The sequence below is a fragment of the Myotis yumanensis genome, unplaced genomic scaffold (genome assembly GCF_028538775.1).
Source record: "Myotis yumanensis isolate MYYU_CA2020_CCGP unplaced genomic scaffold, mMyoYum1.0.hap1 SCAF_11, whole genome shotgun sequence".
Taxonomy (NCBI): domain Eukaryota; kingdom Metazoa; phylum Chordata; class Mammalia; order Chiroptera; family Vespertilionidae; genus Myotis; species Myotis yumanensis.
The window spans coordinates 11,710,560-11,725,024 of record NW_027223762.1 but is presented as its reverse complement, the minus strand read 5'-3'; the positions used below and the strand labels follow the sequence as shown (position 1 = coordinate 11,725,024).

Sequence of the window (14,465 nt, the reverse complement as noted above, 5' to 3'; positions counted from 1 at the left end):
GCCAAGTATTGCACCATTCTATTGTGATCCAGCTCGGGTTGTGCCAGTTCTCTTTTTGAGCTGATTGAAAAGGAACTGCCTTCCACTGCAGAGAAATTCCCACATCTTACACAGCAGTCCCTTGACACTGCATTATCGAAATCCCCCTTTCAGTGGTAAAAAGGATGGGACCTGCGGACCCATGCTATTGAGGCTGTAGGTGGGTGCTGGCAACCCTGCTGCTGAGTGTCAGCCTGTCTTGACCTACAAAAGAAAATCAGAAAGACGTTTTCAGCCTTACTTTCTCTAACATAAACCCCTTTCTCTCCATGCCACTCCCTTTCTAACCTTTCCTCCCAATATATCCACTTTATATTATTCATAGGTTTCTGCACTTCTCCTTGTGGCTGTTCTCACAGTAGTCCCTCCTCTGGGAGTGTCCTTTTCTAGCCTCTCCACCTAAGCACTCTTCAAGATCCCAGCTCAAATTCTACCTTCACTAAGGGGTTTCCCAGATTTCTCCAGTAAAAATTATTCCATGTGTCCCCAAGAGGGAAGAAAAGGAGGATAAACAAGTGTTCATTAAGCACTTGGTCTATTTTGGATTCTTTGCATATGTCAGTTAATCATATGATGCAGGTTTTACTCTATTTTACTTGATAAAGGTAAGATTCTGAGCAGTTAACCAGTCTGAATAAGGTCATAGAACTAAGCGATGGTACTGGGATTTTAACCTGGACAGTCTGACATCAGAATACAACTTTCCAACCTGCCACATTTGGTCTATTTACTAGTGTAAATCCACTCTATTATGGTGTTTTGCTTGTAAAAGGTTTTAGTTAAAGGTTTGCGACGTTGAATTCTCTTGCTTCCTTATTCCAGTATCTGTGACAGGATTCTCCCTGCCTTAATCATATAGGAATTGAGTATATTGGGGCTGCAGTTAGCCAGGTAGAGAGCCTGAAAAACAATCAGACATGGCTGCCTCCTGAAGTGTGGGCTTCGTGGATATAGTTAGCAAAGGCTAACAAATCCACTGCCAAGGATCGTGGAAGAGTTTCTACCTCCCTAAGGAGGATGTTTCACTATATTCACAAAATTTTAGAATGTTAGAGCGGGAAATGGTAATTAGGAAATCACCTAATCCCCAACACTTTTAGTTGTGGGCCCTTTTGTTTAAAAGTGGCTCTTTCTATTAGTATATATATTTGTAACAAGTTGAGATAAAGAAGAATCTGTAGGAATAACCATCCTCACAAACAAACCCGTAAAACTGGAGCCCAGTTTGTTAGAGTCCCACACCCTTATTTCACAGATAAGGAGCCTTAAGTTCAAGTCTAGTGATAACCAGGGCTGCCCCGCCACTAGTTCAGAGACCAGTACCTAGCCCAGCCGGTGTGGCTCAATGGGTTGGGCGTCCTCCCGGGCACCGAAAGGTTGCCGGTTGATTCCCAGTCAGAGCACATGACTGGGTTGCCGGTCGATCCCAGCAGGGGGCGTGCAGGAGGCAGCTGATGGATGTTTCTCTCTCATCGATGTTTCTCCCTCTCTCAAAAAAATTAATAAAACATTTTTTAAAAAAAGAAACCAGTACCTAAGCTTCGTAAGGCTCCAATCCCAATGCAGGAGTCATCTTTATGCAGCATTCCTAAAGGCTGTTGTGGACAAAGCATTGCAGTAGTTGCTATGAGGAAGGCAGCTATGAACACGACCCAGTCCCACCCACTCAGGAGCTCACAACTGATGCTAAATAAGAACCTTGAGACAAATGACACACACGCTTAACTGGCTTGTAGTTTCCAAACTGAGACGGAGACAGAAGTCAGGACCCTGGCCAGTTCCGGGGCGGGGGCGGGAGGGGCAGGAGGAGACCGGGTCGGACCGAGGTGGGAAGCGTGACCGGCGGGGCCGCGCCCAGGCCGGCTTGGGGCTTAGTCAACTGGGAAGACCCGTCGCTCCGGCCGAGCTGATCGCTGTCCACGAACAGCAGTGACGAATCAGTCCGCCCATCCCTGCGCCCGCCGCGGGGTAAAGCCTCCGCCCAGCCGGGTGGAAGGGGCGGGGCTCACGGCGGAAGTCCCGCCTCCCGCCAGGTCACGTGGAGGGGCTGAGCTCGCGCGCAGGTGAGTCGTCCGGGGTCCGCCTGGAGCGGCTCAAACCGCAGTTCGCCACGAACGCCCACGGCGCACGTGGTCATTCCAGGCCCGGGAGGGACCGGCCCTGTGTCCCGCATGGAGTTGGACTCAGGAAGGATGCGGGCTGGTTCCGACTGAGAGTCTGAACCTGGGGCCCGGCCAGGCTCTGCGGAAAGCCGGAGCGAGCCCGTCCTCCAGCGCCTCGTGGGGCGGAGGCCCCCGGTGGCCCTGCTCCCGGGCTGGGGTGCGGTGGCGGGAGGCTGCCGCCAGCATTTCACAGTCTCCCGCGGCCTTCCTGTTTACCCTCTGACCGGAAGCTGTCCAGGGGGCATCCTCCCGAGCACCTCGAGGGTGGACCATGAGAGCGGGAGGGGGAGAGGGATGGGCTCCAGGGAAAGCCCAGCGTCTCTCTACTTGTGGGCGGGCCGTGGGCTGAACCCCTCCTCTTGGCTCGGCAGGAAGCATGGCGCTCTGGCGGGCATACCAGCGGACCCTGAACGCCCACCCGTGGAAGGTTCAGGTCCTGACGGCCGGTGAGTGCGCCCTGGGACCCGAGCGGGGCCAGAGGCGGCTGATTGGAAGGCAGGCGCTTGCCCGCCGCCCCTCACTTGTCCCTCCTATTCAGCCCCCTTGCAGAGTTGGCTGTCTCGTCCCTAGCTGTCTCCTGTCTGATTGGGAGGGTGGGTCCCCTTAGGGAAGGGATATGCATAGTTGGTCTAGTTGTCAGGTAGGAGCCGAGGAGTCATCCGTCACGATAAAGGCATTGGCCCAGGAGGCCTTACCTTAGAAAACTAATCGTAACGCACTGTCCTCTGACATTTTGTGCAAGTCACGGTCACACACATTGTCCCCACAAAGCTCTGTGATGAGCTAGGACTACTTGATCCCCATTAGGTTACAGAGGCAATAAGTGTTGTTTTCCTTAGTATTTTTTATTGTGAAATACATCTTAACACACAAAAGAACGATTAAGACATGTAAGTACACGTTCAGTGTCAAAACTGGACACTCCATGAGCACCCAGCTGTGAGGCCCCTGTGCACCTGTCCCTCGTTCAGACTCCCAAGTGGCAACCAGTGCCCTGAGTTCTGTTTATATCATTATTTTGCTTTTCTCATGGTTTCACTACCTATGTACGTATCCCCAAACAATATACTAACCAAGGATTTATTTTTACTCCAAATCCAATGATTAAGTAGCAACTTCACAAAGATAACCCAGTGACTTACCAGCATTTGTTACTGTTACCATTTTCGTTTTGTCGATTAGCTCATGTAAGGGAGGGACGGAGATAAGTAAGTTTTTATGGGGGAAGAATCATAAGGAGTGTGACTATTGGGGCAGTACAAGAGTGATCAGGTTAAGACGGGGAGGGGGGCAGGGGTTGGTTACCATGTTTAGAGGAAGGGAACAGGATTCTAATGAGGACATGGGCTTCTGGGAGGAAGACTTGAAAGGTGCGGGGAGGTATACTGAAAACCAGGATGGAACAGCGATCCTGTTACTAGAATAGCTTCACATCAGCACTAGACACCTCATTGGGGGACTGTCCAAAAGGTGGATTCTTTTGCCCTCCGGCCCCTTTCCAGCCTCCTGTGCCCAACCACCCTATGTCCTGTCCTCAGAGTGTCCGTCAGCCTGTATGACTCACCTGGCTGCGTGTGTGGTGACTCATGCTGGACTGTGTGGCTGTGATGGGAACTGACACTCTGGGCCCTTTGCCCAGCCTCAGATTCCCTCAGGGCCCCTAGCTGCCGGAAGGAAGGTTCCCCTTCTTGGCCATTAAGAATAGGGAGGGGAAAAAAGAAAGAAAAAAAAAATAAGGAGGGAAGGATAGTCCCTACTCAAGGCACCTGCAGCTGACCAGGGCAGGAGTTGGAGCTCCAAGGGGCCCAAGTGAAGATATGTAGCTGAAAGCAGGACGGGGAGAGGGAATGGGCACAAGGGAAAGCCCAGCGGGAAGCTTAATCATGTACATACTTGTCTGCCGGGGCTACAGCCCTGTGGCTCCATACCTGCAGTCTTTCTGAGGCAGTGCCAACAGCTCAGCCCTGAAGCAACCTCTGGGTAGCATTTTTCTCAGGCTTTTCCAAACCTTTCAGACTTCTCTTTCCTGCTGCTCAGTTGGATCAAACTAAAAGGAAAGGGAGCAGGTGGAAATTGCTCACCAAGTAGCTTTTAGATCCCAGCACAGTAGTTCCTAAACAGTAGAGATTTCAGACTTGGAATCAGAAGACCATGATTTGAATCTCAGAGCCATAGCAGTTAGTAGTAGCTGCATGAACAAGTCAATAAACCTCTTTGAGCCTCAGTTTCCTCATTTAGAACTTGAGTTTAGTTACATGATTTCACAGAGTAAGTGTAGGGATTATCTCTGTGAAGGCTTTAGAGACTTAAAACTGTTAATAAACTTTAAGGCTCCAGGGGTTGGCAACCCAGGCACAGCAAGCTAGTCTTTTTTTTAAATATTTTTTTTTCTTCATTTTAGAGAGGAAGGGAGAGGGAGAGAGAGAAACATCAATAATGAGAGAATCATCAATCGGCTGCCTCCTGCACACCCTCTACTGGTGATGGAGCCCACCACCTAGGCAAGTGCCCTGATGGGGAATCAAACCGTGACCTGGTTCATAGGTGTACGCTCAACTACTGAGCCACACTGGCCGGGCAAGCGGTTCTTTTTATAAAGGTATTTGGGTTGGGTTTGTTCCACTTGCTAGAAACCTTAACATGAGCTTTGGCTGGGTTACTCAGTTGGTTAGAGCGTTGTCCTGATATGCCAAGGTTGTGGGTTCGATCTCTGGTCAGGGCACATATAAGAAGCAACCAATGAATGCATAAATAAGTGGAATGATGAATTGATGCTTCTCCATCTCATTCCCTTCACCTCTTTAAAACCAATCCATTTAAAAAAAATCTGAACATGGACCACTATCTTAGCCTTGGTTCTCCAAAAAGCAGAACCTGAAACTTCTGTGCAAGTACTTTATAAAGGCCCATGGGGGAAGGAGGAGGGAGAGCTGATATAAGGACACATTGTTAAATTGGACACTGCTTAAGGCACCTAGCTGCTCAGTCCCTTAAAACTGACTGGGAAGCTCTTTGAAATGCCTCTTAGGACTACATAGGTGAGTAGTCTTTTCTGGAGAAAAGGTGAAACCTTTATCCACTAGCTGCCAACTCACATTGGTTAAAGGTTCACCATGTGGAATGTTAATGCCCATGTACTACCAAATTGCACGTGCATGGTCCCCAAGTAGAGCATCCACAGTGCAGCCCCCGATGTGACATAGGCAAGAATCTATCAGGTTGAATTGCTGTAATGGCTGGAGTAAGAGATAAGTGAATCAAGATCTGAAATGGTTCAAAAGAAGTGTCTGATACATTCAGTTTGGACCAAGCCAGAGTCAGGAACAGGGCGGCCTGGGCAAAGGTCTGCCGTGTTTTGCAGAATTTGAGTCAGCCTTCTCCCATCCTTTCTTAAGGGGTCTTGCAGTCTTCAGAGGACCCAAGGCCCAACTCCATGCATCTTAGCCAACCTGGTCCTGCTGTGGGAGCAGCTGAGCTTCTGCAGACTCTGGTTTCCCTGGAGTCTGAATTAAACCAGGATGTAAGAGCTCATCCAGTCTGGCCCCTGATATTACAGAAAAGGAAACTGAGGCAAGGAGGGGGACATGCACTGAGGTCTCACATCATCAGTGGTAGAGCTGGCATAGAACCTATGGCACTTGCCAGTGCACTGCCCTGCACTTGAGATTCCTGGGGACTCAGGATGCTGAGTGTAGCCCCAGCTGGTATACACTATAGAACCCTCTGTTTGGTCTCATTTTCTAGCCGTAGGATAGATAGTCCAGGTCAGGAACGGGGAAGACATTCAGACCAATCCCAGAGGATGCACTCTCCCCTTTCTGTGGGGCTCCAGCTCCCTCTGGGCTCTGCCAGACCAAGCCCCTATGCCAGGCAGTTATTGACTTGTAGGAGGCTTCTGGGGAGGAATGAGTCAACAGCACCGCTGGCCCCACACCAGCAGTTCTACCTGACAGCTCGGGTCTCCTGTTCGCAAGGACACGCTTCCTGCCCTTCATGCCAGCTTTCTGCCCCCCAGCCTGTTCTCTTCCATTAACACTTTTTTTCTTGCCCCTAAGACTCCATGCACAAAAGTCAGGAAAGGAACAAAATAGAGAGCTTACTCTCACCTGGACCTAGGAAGAGGGGATAGAACTTGGGGCTTTTCCACTAGTGGACAGAGGAGTGGTCCCAATTACCTCTGTGCTCAGAGGCAGCCTTCCCCCCCCCAACCTGCCCCCACTCTGCCGAATCCGGTCTCGAGTGACGGCATGAGAACTGGCACCTACCCAGGGGTATGATGTCACGCCAGTGCCAACGTCTGCCTGCTGGGCTCTGTGCCCAGCCTAGCTTTGGGGCATCACTGGCCAGCAGCCCCTCACCCTGCCCCGTCAGGGCTCAGGCAGTATGTCTCTGCAGGCCTCAGCCCCAACCCCCTGGGAACAAGCCCAGAGAAAGGAGGGCCATAGCACCAGGAGGGCCAGACCAACCAAATATGCCTAAAAGGGCTCCCAGACCTGGGCCTGGGGAAGATGGAATACGGAATCTGAATGTCAGCCTTTCCTGCCCGGTCACTCGGACCAGAAGTGTAGGCCTTGCTCTGTGCTGGGACCGAAGCCACAGACCACTCTGAAGTTGCTGAGGCCCAGGGGCCTGATAATTTGTGGGCAGAAGGGAACCTCGGTCCTGTCCTGTCTGAAATGGACAGAACTGGCGGGGCTACTGAACTACATACCACCTCTCCTGCTGCTGCCCTATCACTCGGGGTGTCTGGGGTTTGGTGTGTGTGGTTAGGGGCCTGGAATCTCTCTCAAAGGCTGCCCGACTACGGGGCTAGAATTGGGACTTTGGTTTTCATTCCTGCTCGGCCTTGAGCTTGCTGTTGACAGTGGGCAAGCGTGAAGAGTGGAAACACACAGCTGTCTCTGTGACAGTTCCTTTCCCAGGAATCTTGCTTTGCTCCCCACAGGTGACAAGGAACAGATGGTCTCACATTCTAGGGAGTAAAAAACAGGAGTATCTTCGAGATGCAGGCTTCCGGGGCCTGGTTCCGGCAGAAGGCAGGAACCCCTGCGAGTAGCAGCCACAGGAGCCTTTTGGCGCCCTCCGGCCCTGATGGCCAAGTCTCAGCCTATTCTGGGAATTCCCTGGCCCTCCTGTTCCTCCTCGAGAGAAGGCCTGGATGTGGGACCCCTGCCTCCCAGACCTTTTGTGAGGACAGAATGTGTGAGGGCCCTTTGTAAACTCTAAACACCTTGCTCCAGGAGAATGTTAAGCTGTCAGTCTTTTCATTTAACAAGTGCCTGCCTTTCCGTTCCATCCTCCTGGGACTTCTCAGGGTCACTCTTCCCTTTAGGCATGGCCACAGTGGCTCCCTCCCCGGCCTGGGAGTGCAGCTGGTGACCCCGTTGTCAGGGAGGGGCATAGGGAGTTAATTGCTAACTAGGGGAGCAAGCCTTTAATTCCACTGGTCCTCACACCTTGAGCCCGACGTGGTCCTTGGGCTAGACTTTAGAGTTCTTTAATGCCCTTTCCCAGAGTAGGCCTGTATGGGGCAGTACATTTGACATTTCTCTATTTTCTGAGCGCCTGCCAGGGGCTCGGTTACGTATGGCTGAGGATGAGAGAACAAAGATGCCTAGGACCCTGTCCTTGTCCTTTGGCAGGTGGCAACTAGTCATGTTCTGGGGAGGACCTCCACCACCATGGGAGTCTCAGGGAGAGGAGAGGCAGGGCTGTCTTAATGGGTGTGCTGAGACCGGCAGCCTCAGTCACCTACAGGTGTCCCAGCTCTAGCTCTCAGCCTTGGCCAGCGGCCTCTGACGAGGCTGCTCAGGGGCAGGGCTGTGCAGAGGGTGCGGGGGTAGAGCAGTGAGTGTGCAGCCAGCACGGACGTCAGAGCCAGCTCCCAGCCAAGGAAAGGGTTGAAGGATGTGTTTGCCCAGTGCTAATTGAGGGCACAAGGACAGTGGTGGCTACGGGGCTGGAGGGGGACTCTCATTACTCCGTGAGATGGACAGGCGAGCTGGAGATCATACGGTCACTCCCAAGCAGCCCTATACATATAAGTGTATTTGCTAGAAACCATCACGCCACCATAGCTGAAGGGGGGCTGTGTAAATAGTCTTGGTCTCTGGTATGGGCGTCTGACAAGGGCTGCTTAGAGCTGGGTATCCATGCAAGCGAAGGGAGGGGCGGGCAGGAAACGGGTATAGAAGCTGGGGGAGAAATGGCTATAACACCTATTGCCAGCTCAGTCTGAGATTGTGATTGGGGAAATTGGGTTTACCTGATTGTGTTAAGAGGTGGCCAGGACTCCTCCCTATGGGGACTCTTACCACCTCAGCCAGTCATCTTCCTAACCAGAGCCATTTGAACACTCATGTTTTAAAAAAGAGTTATTCTTGTTATCCACGACTGGAGACCCCAAGACCAAGGTGAAGGACACTGACCAGGGTCTTGTCTTGGGCTTTGGGGGAAAAAAACCAGGGTTCCTTACCATTCCACACATGACCTATTCATAGTGTGGTGTCCTGGAAAGAATACTGTCTAGTAAATCAAACCACCTGGTTGTGCCTTGGCTCTGCCACTTACTGGCTATGTGAGGTTGCAGGCCTGTATTCCCACAGCTCTTAGTTATGTGGAAGGCCTTTCTGATTCTGACAGGTTCTCAGCCCCTGGCACCTTAGATTTCTCCTTCCTCTAGCTTCAATTTCTGACTCTGACTTCACTTGATTGTTCAGTGCAGAGTTCTCGGGCCTGCCCTGCTCAGGGCTGCTCATCACAGTTTCTAACAGTACACACATGAGGTGTCACCATCCTTGGGAGAGGAGAACTTGGAAGCAGCAGCAAGGGCCTGGCCAGAATAAGCCCTTGGGCCCAGAGTGCCAGAGCCCCATTCAGTCAGCAGGCTTACCCAGCTCCTTGGAGTGGCAGCCCATCTGGGAGGTGTCCTGACACCTGTGTACCCTGCACAGGGTCCCTGATGGGCCTGGGTGACATTATCTCACAGCAGCTGGTGGAGAGGCGAGGTATGCGGAAACACCAGATTAGCCGGACCCTGACCATGGCCTCTCTGGGCTGTGCCTTTGTGGTAAGTTCGCCCATAGCAGGGCTGCTGGTGGTCTGTTTCCCTTGGCCTCTCGCACATCTACGCTAACCTGAGTGTATGCTTGTCCTGGGATTTGGTTTCTAACGCTTGGGGGAGGAGCTGTGTGCTGTAAAAGCCAACTGCTTCCCTCACTGCATCCCTGCCCCCTCCCTGGGGGTTACTTTCAGGGCCCTGTAGTAGGAGGCTGGTACAAGGTTTTGGACCGGCTCATCCCTGGCACCACCAAGGTGGATGCTCTAAAGAAGATGTTGTTGGATCAGGTGAGCAGAAGGAAAGGGAGGTTGAGAAGGGTGAGCTGCACTGGGACAGTGGGGTTTAGGTGCTCACAGCATTTTCATTTCTCTTCCCTAGGGGTGCTTTGCCCCATGTTTTCTAGGCAGTTTCCTCTCACTGACAGGGGCACTCAATGGACTGTCAGCCAAGGACAACTGGGCCAAACTCCAGCGGGTGAGTTGGGCAGGTGTGGGGCGATCTCTGGCTGTCCAGCTGGCATGCCCAGGGCAGTGAGGCAGGCTTCATGGGGATAAGACAGGTGGATGGCAGGGAGAGTCCCAGCTCTGGAGGAGAGGGGTGAGGGAGGTGTGGTGAAGGTAAGTGTTCTTTGCACAGAAGCCTGTGTGTGATAGGACTGGGAGGCAGGAGCTGCATGGAAGTGTAAGTAACTTCTTCCTTTTTTGTCTCCTTAGGATTATCCTGATGCCCTCATCGCCAACTACTATGTAAGAGCTGACACCTCCGCAGGCTGTTTTCCTGCTTCCTTGAGTCCAGAAGTACCCAGGGATTGGGGGTGCTCCTGACATAGAAACGCCTTGGTTGGGATTACTCTCGCATTCCCAGTGCGGCGGCACACTCGGGAGCAGTCACCCAGTTGTTCAGCTGGTTTTTGTTTACAACTGAACATGGGCCAGTTCTCAGGGGGGTTGGTTGCTGGTCAGAACTTAATAGGGTCAGCACTATGAAATGGCCCGTTTCACTCGGGATGGGGTTAGGTAATGGAGGCAGCCCCCCAACATTGACCTTCTATCTCTTGTAGCTCTGGCCTGCTGTGCAGCTAGCCAACTTCTACCTGGTTCCCCTTTATTACAGGTATGACAGTTCCTTACCCTACCCTTCAAGGGAGAGCCACATTGTGAACAGTTGTAGATAAAGAGATTTTCATTCAACCTTGAGCTACTTTATTTTTTAATTGTTTTTTTTGTTAATCCTCACCTGAGGATATTTCTGCCATTGTTATTTAAAGAGAGTGGAAGGGAAGGGGAGAGACAGAGATACATTGATGTGAGAGAGACACATCGATTGGTTGTCTCCCGCATGCGCCCTGACTGGGGCCAGGGATGGAGCCTGCTACCAAGCTACATGCCCTTGACCAGAATCAAACCTGGGACCCTTCAGTCCAAGGGTCGATACGGGCAAGCCGGCTGGGGCTTGAGCTACTTTAGACGCCCCCAGAATACTCTGCCCTGATCAGAGCTCCTAGATTCCTGAGTATCTTCCCACTGACCTTTCATCTCAGGGAGGGTCCTGCTCCACAGCCATTGGCTCATCCCACCTGAGCTCTCCACCCTTGCTGCAGGGACAGTACCTAGGGGCTGCAGCCTAGATTAGACAGAAAGGTAGGCCAAAGAGCCATATAGGTGAGTTTAGTCCACAGGTCGGGTTAGTCCACTGCAAAATATTATTTTACCCTAATAATAAAGGTAGTTGCTGAAACTACAATTTAAAAAAGTCAAATTCAAGATGACTAGTTGAAATTATTGCAAGTGAGGGGGCTTTGGAAACAGGGAAAAATACAAAACTCTTAAGAGAGGACATGGTCAAAATGTGCATGAATAGCATAGCTAAAAGGAATATAGACTCAATGAACCAATATTTAAACATGAGGGTCCTTGCAACAGTCTTTGAAACTAAAACAAGGTAAAATAAAGAGAAGAAGGCGCTATTTTCAATGGCAGATAGTACATTTTGAAGAAGTCTTCTCAGCTGGTACAAGGTGCATAGTTACGTGTGTTTAGAAGGAGCCTGCACAGGGGCATGAACAACAGAGCCATGCAAGGCCAGAGAGCTGCTGAGGGCATTTCACTTCGAGGCTCTTGTGCAGGAAACAGCTCTGGGACAGCACCAGCCCTGAGCTGGTTGTCCTCTGGTCTGAGCCACACACCCCTCCGTAGAGGGCTAAAGGAAGGAGATCTGAATGTGGATGTTCTCAGAGATAACACCTCCTCTTCCATCACATTCTCCTGTCTCTCCCCCTTTGCTGTCTCCTTATCCATCCTCTTCACAATGCCATTCCTGTTCCTTAGGTTGGCTGTTGTGCAGTGTGTTGCTGTTGTCTGGAACTCCTACCTGTCCTGGAAGGCGCATCAGCTCTAAGCTTGCCTTGCAGTGATGGCAGCTTGACCCTGGAATGGTCAGATGACCTCAAAGTGGGCATATCAGTTTTCATGGGGTTTGGTTGCTGGTCAGAATGTAATGGGGTCAGCACTATGAAATGGCCCGTTTCACTCTAAACTGTAAACGACTCCTTTTGAATTCACTAAAATCTTTATTGTGGTCTTATGCCTGCCACATAATAGGCAGTCCATAAGTATTTGTTGGACCATATGATCTTGGCAACTTTAGTTTATGCCCATATCCTGGCAAATGCCATTTATCCCCACTGTTCATTGATATAGTTGTTTCTCCAACCATTTCCAACCCTAGTGTAGCTCCAGTTCTTTGGAGATCCCCTCAAACTCTTTATGTGGTACTTCCATAAATATGGAATCCGGTACCTCTATAAAAATGTCATCTGGAACCTGCAGAGGCCATGAGTAAGACCAACAGAAAAATACTAGGGAGTCAATTTCTAGAGATGGAAAGAAAAGCCTGGAGACCACCAAGCCCAGCTTTCACAGATGAAGACAATGAGGTCCATAGAAGTGAGGACCTGTCCACAGCACAAGTTAGTGGCAGAACAGAAACTTGAACCCATGTCCTAGAGGTTGCACTTTTTTGTATAACCCCAAGTTCATATGGTGGAAAACCCAATGTCCAAGGTGACGGTATTAGGAGGTGGGACCTTTCGGAGGTGATAAGGTCATGAGGGCAGAGCCCTCATGGGATTAGTACCCTTATAAAAGCTGCCTGTGAGGACACAGCAAAAAAGTGCCATCTAAACCATTAAGCAGGTCCTCAGAAGACACCAAGTTCATTGGCGCCGTGATCTTGGACTTCCCAGTCCCCAGAACTATGAGAAATAAATGCTCGCTTATAAGCCACCCAGTTCTGTTTGTTGGTTTGTTACAGCACCTCCAATGGACTGAGACACCATGTTTCCTTACTTTCTACCAAGGGATCTTAACCAGGAAGTCAAAGATACAGTGATGGTGTTACTGTGATTCCCAGGAGAAAAATTAACTTGACTGAACTACCACTCTGGGGCAAAATCAGAAGAGATGTCAGCTTTTTATGGTCTGGAAGTATGCTGAGGCCAGAAATCTTTTTTTATGGTGCCCAGTCAGCCCGAGAATTTAGATCTTGGGGCTGGAGTAAGATCAAGAATCCTGGCCAACTCAGCCTGCCTCAGCTGCCTCTGGGTGGGTACCATGGTGATGGCTCAGTGCCAGCTGTGCTGTCCTGGTTGCCTCAGTTTACAAAACGGTCTGTGCAGCACAGCATTCTCCCAATGCCGCTGACCCCTCTGGGGGCCGGGGGCAGGGTCAGCACCACGGACAGCCCCACGATCCGGCCGCCCTTTCTTGTGCCAGAGGAGACTGGCGGTCTGATCTGGTCTGGTCTGGGGACCGGCCCAGTCAGTGCAGTCTGTTCTCAGTGGTGAACGACTCTCATGGCGCCCAGGGCAAGCTTTCCGCCCCAGCCAGCGCCTTGCTCACTGGAGTCCGCTGTCGCTTCCAGCGCAAGCCCCAGAGACCTGCCCCTCGGGGGACCCGCTGGACTCGAAGCTGCGACCGTCATCGCTCTACAACCGGTGCCTGTCCCTCGCTGACGTCAGCCGGAGCGGCCCCGGAGCTATATAAGCTGGCGGCGGTCCCGGGACAGACCCGTGTTTCCCCGGCGCCCTCAGCCCGCCCCAGGGACCGACCGGAGCTCCGTCCTGCGCTGCGCAGCCGCTCTTCCCGCACCTGTGAGTGGCCCTGGGTGCGCCCGCCGGACTCCCTCTGCACCAGGACTCGGCACTCCGCTCACTTTCGGGGGCCGCTAAGAGGGGAGGAGGGAGGAAAGGGTGGCACAGGACTGGGCAGCGGCTGGGGCTGCAGGGAAGGTTGCGGGCACCGGGCAGCGGCCGAAGGGGACCTGCGGGGACGCTGGACGCGCACGGGAAGGGGAGCGGTGCCACCTGCGACTGCTCCACGCGCACCTCACCCGGCGCTGCTCCTGTGTCCAGGGCCGGCGGCACCATGAGGCTGGCCGGACGAGAGGCGCTGCTGGCGGCGCTGCTGCTTCTGGCACAGCTGCGCCCGGGGAGCAGCCAGTGGAGCCCGGAGGAGGCGGCGGCGGCCAGGGTCCGGGACCCGAGTCTGCGCTGGAGCCCCGGAGCTCGGACCCAGGGCGGCGGGGCCCGCGCGCTCCTCCTGCTGTTGGCGGAGCGCTTCCCGCACCGCGTGGGGCCCGGCAGATGGGGAGCTGGGACCTCGGGCGAGCGGCCGCGACGGGAAGACCCTACGCTGTCCATCGACCTCACCTTCCACCTCCTGCGGACCCTGCTGGAGCTGGCGCGGACGCAGAGCCAGCGGGAGCGCGCGGAGCAGAACCGCATCCTGTTCGACTCGGTGGGCAAGTGACCCGCGGGGCCTGGGGCCCCGAAAACCTCGACCCGACCCCCCACCCCCGGGCTGGCACCTGCTCGACCGGAACTGACCCACCCCGCGGGGCTGGAGCGGCCGGGGATGCCTTGAACACTCTCTGCGTTGCTAGTTTTTAATAAAAGTGCCGAAGAGCCTTTGGCCTCTGTTGTGGGGCGCGGGGAGCAGGGTGGGCGCCCACAGCGAAGCGAGGGAACTGCTGCCAAACGAGCACTTAGGAGAACGGTCCCGATCTCCATCGCCCCTAAAAGTCCCCCAGGAGCTCGTCCCTTCCCTCCACCGCACCCCCTACTCCTTGCCTGTGGCTGGGCTGGGGAATCCGTGCCTCCAATCAACGAGGCGCCCAATAGGGGTTCATTCACAACCCCCCCACCC

General features: G+C 52.9%; 2 protein-coding genes across 2 annotated transcripts; both read left to right on the top strand.

Moving 5' to 3' along the window:
• Nucleotides 1–2,064: 2,064 nt before the first annotated feature.
• On the top strand, nucleotides 2,065–12,545 carry MPV17 (mitochondrial inner membrane protein MPV17). The gene is made up of 8 exons (XM_070428886.1): nucleotides 2,065–2,102; nucleotides 2,573–2,647; nucleotides 9,155–9,270; nucleotides 9,456–9,548; nucleotides 9,640–9,735; nucleotides 9,975–10,007; nucleotides 10,322–10,374; nucleotides 11,589–12,545. Exons 2-8 carry the CDS (start codon nucleotides 2,578–2,580, stop codon nucleotides 11,656–11,658), a joined length of 531 nt encoding a protein of 176 aa, XP_070284987.1. The 5' UTR covers nucleotides 2,065–2,102; nucleotides 2,573–2,577; the 3' UTR covers nucleotides 11,659–12,545.
• An 81-nt stretch (nucleotides 12,546–12,626) lies between these two features.
• Nucleotides 12,627–14,219, top strand: UCN (urocortin). Its single transcript, XM_070428887.1, has 2 exons — nucleotides 12,627–13,411; nucleotides 13,673–14,219. Exon 2 carries the CDS (start codon nucleotides 13,686–13,688, stop codon nucleotides 14,067–14,069), a length of 384 nt encoding a protein of 127 aa, XP_070284988.1. The 5' UTR covers nucleotides 12,627–13,411; nucleotides 13,673–13,685; the 3' UTR covers nucleotides 14,070–14,219.
• The last annotated feature ends 246 nt before the right edge of the window (nucleotides 14,220–14,465 follow it).